Below are 11,322 nucleotides of genomic sequence, written 5' to 3' on the forward strand. Positions count from 1 at the left end.
AATTAGTTTTAACTTCCTTAACTTAGGGGTTCTGCAGTTAAATCGGAAAGGATGTTTCCAGTGTATTTGATATGGCTACGGTGTGTGTACACTCCTTTCCACATATTTGTCTTACTGCTTCCTTGCCTGGTATTTTGTTCCCTAGCTAATTGTTTACTAAGTAGCCACATTCTTCTTTTGATGCTTTTTTTCTGCAGGACAGACAGTTTTGGGGAATGGAATTTAGATATTAAAGCTAAGAACATGAGGAACATATAAATAGTTCCATATTCTCTGGATGTTTCACTAGATAGTTCTTTTGAAAGTCAAAGCAGAATGTTGGCTTTAACTTGTATAGAAGTAATTATTTCAAGTGTCTTATTTGGAGAACTATTGTAATCCTGTGTATAAGAATTAGAAGAAAATATGTGTGATTCAATAACAAGAAAATATCTAAATGCTTAAGCTTTCTTTTTACTGTGTCTCAGGAAGTTCCATGGCTACAGCACCTTAAAGGAATACTATGAACAGGAGAGCTGCCTGCATTACTTGCAGAAAGTAAGTTGATATGATATTGTTACTCTAGTTTTTGACATGCACCACATATGTAAGTACGTGAGATTTGTGGTGAGATGGAGAACGTCCCCATGTGCTTCTAGCCAAGTTTATATCACGTTGCTGAATAGTAGTTCTAATCAAAAGGCTTTATGTGGGGTCATCATAAATTAGCAATAATTTTCCTTGCCTTGGAAAGTATGCTTATTTGTGGTATGGTCAGCAAGTGGAAATATGCATATCTGTGAAATTTTTACAACCAGTTTATTATCTTTTGAAGAAACTAAAGCTCCTCTATCTTATGGTCAGTTACATGGAGACCAACATTTCTTATAGAATCTATTTACCTATTGTTTTTCTGTAGGGCAATTTCTGATTAACTTCTATGGAATAGGCTACATAAGCTGTCATTAGTGCTCCCCCCAATTCTGTTTCCGTTTTCCCTAAATTTAGAAAGCAGCAGATGTCTGTCACTGGAAATGTTAAGTTTAAGTCACCGTAGCCAATTCTACAGTCTTGAGTTTTATACTAGTTCAAAATCTTTTCCACCTATAGCAAAACAGTGAATTTGTTTTGCCTCAAACCCAGCACTGCAGAAGATATGCTATTGACTGCTGCTTGTAGTAATAAAAGCTTTCTGTGACAGAAATCACTTACACTGGTGCTAAGGAGCCCCTCCATCAATTTTAAATGTGTATTATCTGAACAGTGGTGTTTCTGCAGGTTCAGGGCACCTATAGCACTTGTTGTACTCAATTGTGACTTCATAACTAGACTACAAACAAGATTGTGTTCCAACACAGAATAATTTTTTTTTAATCTGCAGATCTTTGTTCCCCTCTTGCTGGTTAATGCTGCTGATGACCCTCTGGTGCACGATAGTCTCTTATCAATACCAAAAGCCCTCTCAGGTGAGCTGAAAGCTTCAGTAAATAGATTTCTGCAAGGCAGTGTAGCATTGTGATAACCTAAAGATAGCCTTGGAGGGCAGAAGACATGTTTGTTTTTCCAGACAAACTTGTAACCTATGCATGTGTCTCATATAGCACCATAATGTGCATATTCTTTACAGAGTCCAATAGGATAGGCCCCTTCCCCAAGGAGTTTGCAACCTAAAATTCGACACTAAAGGAGCCATAGAAGAGGGTAATGGGGTATCTTACTTTCTAGAAGGATCAGTGGGAAATACCCAGCACAGACTTGATTTCATGTAGCTTGCATCTTGACTAATGCAACTGCCTTATAACTGGAGTATTATGCCTACCTGGAACACAGGTGGCTGTATATACATTTTCCAGCCAAAATAATACAATAGAGTATAAGGGATGCTGGTGGCGCTGTGGTCTAAACCACAGGGCCTGGGGCTTGCCAATCAGAAGGTTGGCGGTTCGAATCCCTGCAACAGGGTGAGCTCCCGTTGCTCGGTTCCTGCTCCTGCCAACCTAGCAGTTTGAAAGCACGTCAAAGTGCAAGTAGATAAATAGGTACCGCTCCGACAGGAAGGTAAACGGCGTTTCCGTGCGCTGCTCTGGTTCGCCAGAAGCAGCTTAGTCATGCTGGCCTCATGACCCGGAAGCTGTACGCCAGCTCCCTTGGCCAGTAAAGCGATATGAGTGCCGCAACCCCAGAGTCGTCTGTGACTGGACCTAATGGTCAGGGGTCCCTTTACCTTTTATACCTTAAGCCTGAGGTTTTACTGGACAGAGTACTGTACTTTGGTAAGATGCAGATCCTGTTGAGTTCTAAACTTTGTTTTTTCACTCTTGCAGAAAAGCGGGAGAATGTCATGTTTGTTTTGCCATTGCATGGAGGTCACCTGGGTTTTTTTGAGGGTGCAGTACTCTTTCCTGAACCCCTCACCTGGATGGATAAGCTTGTGGTCCAATATGCCAATGCCATCTGTCAGTGGGAGAAGAATAAATCACAATGCTCCGATACGGAACAATCATCTGGCCAAGAATAAACAGTTCCAAAGACTTCAGGTTGTTTCACCTTTAATCCCCATCTTCTGGAACTCTTAATCTCTTCTGCTTTTCCAGACCTAACTTCTGAACACGTTGAACTTGGGCATTGACGATAGTGTTTCATGCCAAAGTAGAGCTATGGCCAGAGAGGCTAATGACTGGCACTGAGCAAGTTGGGAGTATATTTGATCATTTGCAGTACAGTTGTGTATTGGAAGAACTGATGCACTGTATTGGTGGGTTGCCATCTATAGCTTGCTTCAAGGTTCTGAAACAAGTGCAACAAAAGAACATTTTTGAAATTAGCAAGAAGTTTTGATGCTCTTGACCATCTGTTCACACTTTCACTGATAGAAACTGAAACAAAAAAACCCACTTCTGGTTTTTGCAAAACTTGTCTAGCAGTCAGTGATGTGCGTTAGGAGTTACAGTCTGTTTGTGGTTGCATTTTTTCCCTCCCCACCTGGGGGGAGACATCTATATCTATCTGTAGAGGAAATCAGTCGTAGTTCGCTCTGCAAGTCATCGGAAAGGCTGTCCACAAAACAAGGGGAAAGTTGAAAGAATTTTGAGTTTCCGGAATTGCATCCCTTTGAGAAGGGGGGTGGGGGGGCTTGCCCTTTCTGATTAATGCACTTCGAGGGTTTAGATTGCTTTGAAAGTGTTTGATGTGTAATCAGCACTACAGTTGCTCCAGAATTCTGGAGTGATGGCTGGGTGTGTACAGTCACATTTTGCGTTTTGTTGAGACTTGGCTCAAAGATGGCTTCTGGGTTGATCAGACCAGTGGATTCCCTGTTGTGTTACTACTCGAGACTAAACAAGTAGCCTTGTGATACTTGCCTTTTCTAGTATAAGGAATTTTTATTTTGACACAAGACATTTGTGTGCTCTTAACCCAGGCCTTTTAATACGGTCTCCGAATGGAAGCCACTTGCTATCAGTTTGTAGGTGGCCCTTTTTTGTGTTTTGTTTTCTAGAGTACTTCTTAGCAAATCTATATGTATACTCTTAGGAACTTTTTGTGTGTGTGAAAGAGAGAATATAATATCCATCTATGCTTTTTATTTTTATTTTTTGGTCTTGCCCACATTTCATGTCTGCTAGGGAAGAACATAATAGATAAATAAATTAAATCCCCAGACTTCTAAAGCGTTGAACTGGCTATTTTCAGTCAGTATGCCTTGCTTTAGAGGAGATGGGGATTTGGTGTCTACAATACTGAAATGCTTAAAAGGAAAAAAAAAGTTCTGTATCTAATGCATCTACAGTTACTAGATTATATAGGACAATCTGATGAGGCCAGTGTTCTGACTTGTCTTTCAGAGCAAAGACACCAACAGAAAATTGGTGAATGATGCATTAGGCTGAGTTACAGTGAAAAAGTTTTTTTTACTACCACACAATAGAGAGACATATTTCTTCACTGAGCTACAGAGTTTCCACCCTGGAAGAAAAATATTCAGCCATATATGTATTAATAAGATTTTTTAAAAATCTGATATTTAGATTACTTTTCTATTAAGACAGTGGAACGTTGTAGTAAGACACTGGCTTCCCTTCAGAATTGTCAGCTCACTCTTGCCTCCTTGTGGTCCCTTTCACCTCTTTTTGCAGGAGTTCTCACGCACCCCATTTTTCATAACAGTTAGCACTTTATTGTTTAAACCTTTTTGTTTCGTTTTTCAAGGCACTTTAATTATAGTGTGATTTTTTTTTTATTTTAACATGGGTAGGAATCCTTTCTGAACTTGGATGCTTCATAGAACATATCCTGGAGCAGCTTTGAAATTCAGAAAGGTGTATGTTGAGTTTTCGGGGGTTATTCTATTCTCTTCTAGTTTTATTTATTGAGCAATAATTAGCTACTGTAGCAGAGGTGCACTTCTCACATCAGGAATAAAAACTCCTTCAGCCTTAGTTCAACAACCTTGACATGTCTGGCAAGCTGTGTAGAACTCATGTTCTACCCCCTCAAATCTGAGGGAGTGACCAAGCCTAGCAAGGCATGATTTGGCCAGTGCTTATGGCTCTTTCGTTTTCCTCAAAGAGTTGGCTCTCGATTCTTTTTCAGCCTATTTATATGTTATTCTTTGGAATTTTCTTCTATATCCATAAACTGCCAAAATCCTACGTAAACCCTAGTGTGCGGATGAAATTATAGGTGCATAAGCAGTGCAGGTCACTATCTAGAGTCTCCTTTCTGTTTGAGTGGAAGTAGATGTTGAAATCATTTTTAGTTACTGCAAATATATATTGGAAGTGAATGTAGCTTCTTTACCCCCACTTAAAATTTAGAAAGTTAGCTATGAGAGTGTCTGTTTCACATCAGTTTCCACAATATTAGTTTTTTCCTCTTTAGTGTGCAGCTGTTTTGCCAAAAAGAGTTTGCCTAGCAGCACATAAGCATAGAAGTTCCTCTAGACCTGCCACTGAGAGCCATCTTTCTCATCTGCCCCACTTCTGGTTTCCCTTTAGATCATATAAATCTCATCTGCCCCACTTCTTAGCAAATGGGTGCTAAATAGCGGAATTTAACACTACCATTGACTTCTACCCAAGTAAGACATTTTTGATGCATTTAAAAGGGAAACTGCATTTTTCACAATGGAAAGGCTTTTATTACCTTCTGCTTGAAGCTGGATGTGAGGATGCAATTATTTGTAAAGGGCCCTTCAGCTATGGAACTAGTTTTGCACCTGAACAAGAAGATGAGTTGATGCCTGCTTTTGATGGCACTCCAGTGTTCATATTTAGGCATTCTTAAGCTTCAGTACTCAGGGATCACATGGCAATGCACCTATGTAATACAGCCTTTTCAAAGAAGATCACTTCAGTGGTTAAAATTCTTTTAAATGGAGGAGAGCATGAACCACTCTTGTCTAAAACTATCAAACCCTTGAAAATCATTAGCGCTCTTGTGAAATGTTGGAAGGGATCCCTTTTCCCTACACACACACACACACACACACACACACACACACACACACCAAAATGTGGAGCTGTTACAGAGTCTTTAATTCTCATTAACATGGCCATATAGAAATTTGGAAACCTATTTTGCCCCATAACACTACCAGTGAGACCATAAAATTGAGGTTCTCAGTCTGCTTGATAGACACACTTGGGGATACACTTAATGCTCCCCACCCCCCAGAAAAAAAACCCAGTAGGGGAAAGAACGAGTTAACTTGATCCAACAGGAGGAAGTGGCTTTACAAATTCCATTTTAAAAATATATGTGATTCTGACTTTCAGTTAGTATTTTCCAGTAAATCTGTGATTCTGCTGTAATGCATCTCCCTGCTTATCAGTAGGCTAGACTTCAGCCCCCCCCCCCCGAAAGATATTACATGGAAACAAACAAACAAAAACAAGGAAGCATCCAGGACACTAACATTTCTTCCATCCCGTTGTTTTTGCCAGTAAATTTGACCTTGGTGATGCTTTCTGTGTTACGATTTGCTGTTTGTAACTGTGCATAGGAGCTCACCAGATCTTGTTACTTAAAAAAAAAAAAAGGAGCACGCCACTTCAGACCTTTCTGTTTGAGGTGATCTGTTGCCATCAATTGGTTTGCCACGTGGTAAGAGCTGCCATGTTCAATTATTTTCAAAGCAGATTTCATCAGATGAAAGCATAAAGCAGCTCTTCACTGGTAACATCTGCAGCTTTCTGTAAGCTGTGCATCTATTTCAACATTCATATCTTCACTGTTTTGTTGATGCCTGCACTAAAGTGGCCTGGTTGTGGGTGAAATGTTTGTATTCCAGATATTCATGGACTCTTAAGGTTGGGCACCTTTTTAAGATTGGCTTCGGTCTTTTTGTGAAGGCTTATATTACTAGGTAGCAGGCCATGTTTACAACTCTCTCTTTTTTTGTCCCAGACTCATGCTGAAAGTGTTTGGTATATTCTTTTCTAAAAGGGCATGCCCTACATTCAGTTATACAGAGGTTAGCAGTTTTCTTCCAATTGTATTGTCATTGGCCTTTGAGTTTTCTGCCAGAATAGAAACTTCCAACTCCCTGTCTGGGGACTCTTATCATAGGAAAGCATCTCTACAAGGAGAGGTCCAGGTGTGTATCACTGAGTAGTCTTGACAAGAGTAATAATAGCCAACAAGATGGTTGTAAAGTATCTGAAACACACCACCGGCCCCCTCCCATATATCAGTTGCCTAAGCAATCCTCCTTAGCTACATGTTATGCAGACCTCTTAGTCGCACAGCAGGCACACTTATTGCCAGTGATATAAATGAGGGCGAAAAGTAGCCTGCTGGTAGTGTACTGAGCAAGGTCTCCATTGAAAAGGGGTGGTAGGTGCCATGCAACGCTGCTGGAGTTTTGTGGCCTTTGTACTATTCTAACATCTTGTTTCGCTGTCTCCACATGTTCCTTATCTGGAATTGTTTTCTTTTTAAAATCTCCTTTGCCTTGAAGCGCCTCTGGTTTGGTTGCTTGACAAAATGAGATGAAATCAGCCGGGTGGAATGCGGGGGCAGTGGGATCTTCCCCCCCTTTTTTAAATCAAGAACTGTACTGTATCTCATTGAAGCATCTGGTGTTCTGTTCTTTTTGCTGGTTACATTAAAGGGCACAACCATGAAAGGGCAGCATTTATAAAGCTGGAACTGAGAATTGGTATTCCCCCCCCCCCCCCGCTTTTTTCCATTTTGCAACCAGAGCAACCATCCCTATTTCCTTCGTGCAAGACATTTCCTCAGTTTCTGGGACCACCAACCTTCCAGCACTTTTGCTGGTTCAAATCCTTGTAGAGTAACCCATTGTTTCAAAATTCCTGAGATGGGGATTCACTGTTTTTCAGCATTTTATTTTTTTTTTGCAACTCGCAGGAGTTATTATTTTGCTATATGCAGCAGAATCTCTGCTTGTACCAAACAGCCTTTTCCAGAATTGAAGTAGGTTCAGTTCCAGATCAATGGCTGATAAAAGCCTATGCAGACATCACGGCTTAATTTGTGTGGCTGTTTCGTGCTGGGAACCTCAAGAACTTAATCTGCCATTGAGATTCATCAGTGTAGTGTGTTAGAATCTGTGAGTCTGTCCGTTCAATTATTTCATCACAGCTATTTCGATTGCATTTGATAGTTAATTCATAGATTCGTTCTGACAGTCTTTCACCTTATTTAAGAAAGCACAACTTTAAAAGATAAACACCCCATTTTTCTCCTGAACACACAGAGGAATATCCAAACACCTCAGGAAGCTAGACCTGTACCTGTGCGCTCTTTGATTTCTGTCACTGCAGCTGCCTTATTGGAGTGAGTTGAGTGTTTGGTTTTTTAGGGTTTTTTGTTTTTTTTAAAGAAAATGTCTCTTCAACCTCAGTTTTTTCTTTTTTGGTAATTTTTGCTTCCAGACAGACATTTTGGAAAACATCACTTTCACATTCCTAATTCCTTTGGAAACAAAAATGCTGCCCTGAACAGGTTTCATGTGTGTAAGTGACTCTCATGGTTGCTGGTTCCTTTCTTGTCTCTTGGGAACCAGTTGCTGCTGAGATGAAAATTTGCAACTAGCAATGCAATTTTTCTAAATCTGCTAACGTTTCAAGTTATTAAAAGTGTGTCCTTGATCTTTTTTTCTTAAATTTTTTTGTTCTGTGTGTGATAAACAGAGTCATGCGGAACAGAGTAATTTTGTTATATTTGATTCAATGGAATTTCTTTGCTTAAAAAAATAAAGAACTTATTTGAGTTCAGAACACGTTGTTTTGTCTGTCATTGGTTTCAACTAGCATAGGAGGTACAAAATGGAAGTGATATTATGACAACTATTCAGGGTGGATTGATTTTAAATCATAATTTTAAACCAGCAAGGGGGCGGGGAAACTGATCTGCAAGGAAATCTGACTACTAAACCAAGTTTAGTTTACAGCAAAGTAGAGTATTAGTTACAGTTTCATTCCTATACCCAGGCCTTGAAGCTCTTTGTCACACAGTATACAGTGGTTTAAGAACACCTTAGTTTATGAACAACTTGGATTAAGAATGCTGCAAACCAGGAAGTTGGTGTTTTGGTTTGTGAACTTTGCCTTGGACTAAGAACATGTTTCACTTCCTGTTGAGTGTGTTCCATTTCTAAATTGAGTCCCCCGCTGCTATGGGAAAGATCACCTTGGTTTAAGAACGCTTTGGTTTAAGAACGGACTTGCAGAACGGATTAAGTTTGTAAACCAAGGTACCACTGTACATTGTGCATGCTTTCCTTAAATAGATAGCAATGAAAATCCCATACAAGCTCTTTCTACAAGCAGCTTCCATAACATCTGTGAGGTTGGGTGTGAGAATTTAGGAACCTGTGCACTGGACAAGTCTTCTTTCCACACTTGCTCATTTCTGTTTTTCTATGCCTTGGCTAGCCCAACCCTTGCAGAACCAGCAGCAAACAAAAATGACTGCTATGTGTCTGTGATTAGCATTTTCCTTTCATTTGCCACTTGGTTTTTGTGAGGATTGAACTGGCCAAAGCACAGCAAAAGAGAAAAATCTGGGAGTCACTGGGCAGACTAGAACAGTTTGTTTCCATCTAACAAAAATGAAAATGTCTGTGCATGGCACAGCAGATATTTAAGTATACATATTTTGAGAAATAATCGCATTGATTCTTCATTTACATGGAAAAGCCTCTTAACTTGCAATGTATCTAGTGGAAGCATTGCTACCCCTACAGTTAATCTTTGAACTGAGTCAACTGTACTGGTAACATGCTTATATCCAGATTTAATATTAACCTAGTTATTTAAGAGAAAAGAAGCCTAGAGAAAGAGACCTGGGAGGAGGAAGTACAGCATTGCAGAGATGCACAATGCTTCAGTTCACAAATTGATCTGAAATAACCATCCAGATTTGGGGCTTGTGGCTTCTAGTCAACAACACACAACAAACTGGCTTTTTGTACTGCAACCTACTTAAGCCCCCAGAAATTCTAGGAACCAAGCTGTATATGACCCACAAAATCATGTGCTGCTCTTGGTGGGCTCTGTCACAGCAGACTGCAGGTCTGCATTGCTTACTCTAAATTCCCCGCATTTGGGAAAACATCAAGTCGAAGGTAGTGGTGCAGCTGGAACTCCTTTCTATAACTTGCTGATTTTTGTGATCCAGGGTGAAATGCTTATTCCGTATACTAGTTATATGGGTGGTGGAGTGATGGGTGCTTCTTTTATTTCTTTGGGAAACCTTAACCTGACTTAACATGGGTGAATTCATCAGAAAGAGTGGCAGAGGGACACTTAATTCCATCCACATCCCTTGCTCCACCTAAGTCATATTAATGTCTCTGGGTAGGGTGAGATTGTGATGCTGAAGTCGGTAGCTCAACCAGCTTCCACCCCACCCTCCACTCTGAAAGACCCCTGTCTTCTCTGCAGCATCAGAGTAGATATCCTGTTTGGCTTGAGTGGGAGCCAGTGGTCTAATGAATGCACCTCTTGTAGGCTTCTTTGGAGCTTTTTCTGTTTCAGAGGGACCCCTGCTGGTTTGCTTTACAAATCAAACAGTCCTGGTATTTATCTCTAGGAAGAGGAAGAGAGAGAGGTGGGGATTGCTGTAGATCTAATTTCATAGAACAAGGAAGAGAACCCACTTCTCCTTGGGTAAGCATGTCTGCTTTCCAGCACTGCTGGTGCCTCTTGCCTTAATGAGCAAAAAGGGGAGTATGTATGAAGCATGGGTTGTATGAATGAAATTGGTCAACTGATCATATCACTACATACCCTCATCTGAAATTTAGTATTCAGAGAATACAGCGGGTCTGTGTGCAGTAAAAATGAAAAATCTGGCTGAGGCAACAGTAAACCTTGCCACAGATTTGTTGCTGGGCGCCTGTGACATGCGTACGATGTGCGCCAACCCCCAACCCCCCCAACTTGAGTGCAAGACAGCGCCTCTGTCTGGGGCCTTGGAAACCAGCATGAAGGACCAACAAAGACTATGTAAATGAAGAAGTAAAACAAGATGGGGAAACTTTTTTTCAACCTGAGGATTACATTTTCTTCTGGGCAACCTTCTGGGGCCCACATGCCATTGGTGGTCAGGGCCAGACGTAAAACTGGGCAAAACAATGAATGAATTTCTTTTATACCATAAACTAGTTTCTAAACACATTCCCCTTTGGCCTCATCCAGGCAAGCAAGAAGCATTTTCAGAGTTCAAGGATATGTTCCAGCCAGGCAAAAACCCTCAGGTTTTTTGCAACCCTCAAGATGCAAAGCAGGGCTGTTGAGGGCTGTGGCTGGTGAGAGTCTTAAGAGCCAGATACAGAGGCCTGAAAGGTTGTATTTTGGCCCTCAAGCCTCTGGACCTCCATCTCTAAAGCAAATCAAACTCGTGATTGCGGGGGGGGGGGATATCTTTGTGGATGTCTTTTCTAGGAATCCACAAAACCTGGAGCTTTTTCTGATGGTGAAGCCACTTCATTGTCTCCACAAACCTCAAAGCACATTCATTGATACAAATTCCAATTAGCTATTTCTGGGTCTTTTGCTGAAGTTGCATTCAAAACGTTGAAGACATATGTTGAAGGCATGTCTCCTCTCCCAGTGGCTGCCATTTCCCCTCTTTCACCTTTTGCCCAGGAATGATAGAGAGGGATCTCTCTCTCTCTCTCTCTGTGTGTGTGTGTGCTGTGATTCGAGGAAGTGCAGAAAACTGTCGGAATGTGGGATCACCCACAGAATCCAGCTTCCTAAGAATTTAAGCTTTTAATTCCTTGAAACAACAACAGCACCTTTTTTAGGAGCATACACTTGAACATTTTGATCAATGCCTTCTGAAATCTTTGAAGCCGGAGGAATTGCA

At 40.8% G+C, this 11,322-nt stretch overlaps 1 protein-coding gene and 1 long non-coding RNA gene across 3 annotated transcripts in view; one reads left to right on the forward strand and one right to left on the reverse strand.

Moving 5' to 3' along the window:
- ABHD2 (abhydrolase domain containing 2, acylglycerol lipase) overlaps positions 1 to 2,511 on the forward strand; it is a 38,965-nt gene extending 36,454 nt beyond the window's left edge. For both annotated transcript variants that reach the window (XM_080980476.1, XM_080980477.1), the window contains exons 9-11: positions 468 to 537; positions 1,361 to 1,445; positions 2,304 to 2,511. In XM_080980476.1, the coding sequence (XP_080836602.1) occupies positions 468 to 537; positions 1,361 to 1,445; positions 2,304 to 2,497 (349 nt within the window). In that variant the 3' untranslated portion in view covers positions 2,498 to 2,511. The remainder of the gene's footprint in view (positions 1 to 467; positions 538 to 1,360; positions 1,446 to 2,303) is intronic.
- Positions 2,512 to 3,507: 996 nt separating this feature from the next.
- LOC308462737 lies at positions 3,508 to 8,219 on the reverse strand. Its single transcript, XR_013979289.1, has 2 exons — positions 5,471 to 8,219; positions 3,508 to 5,439 (listed from the first exon to the last, which is right to left on the reverse strand). It is a non-coding gene; the product is annotated as an uncharacterized lncRNA (long non-coding RNA).
- Between the last annotated feature and the right edge of the window lie 3,103 nt (positions 8,220 to 11,322).

Source organism: Podarcis pityusensis, assembly GCF_964106645.2.
Source record: "Podarcis pityusensis genome assembly, chromosome: 14".
NCBI classification, from domain to species: Eukaryota; Metazoa; Chordata; class Lepidosauria; order Squamata; family Lacertidae; genus Podarcis; species Podarcis pityusensis.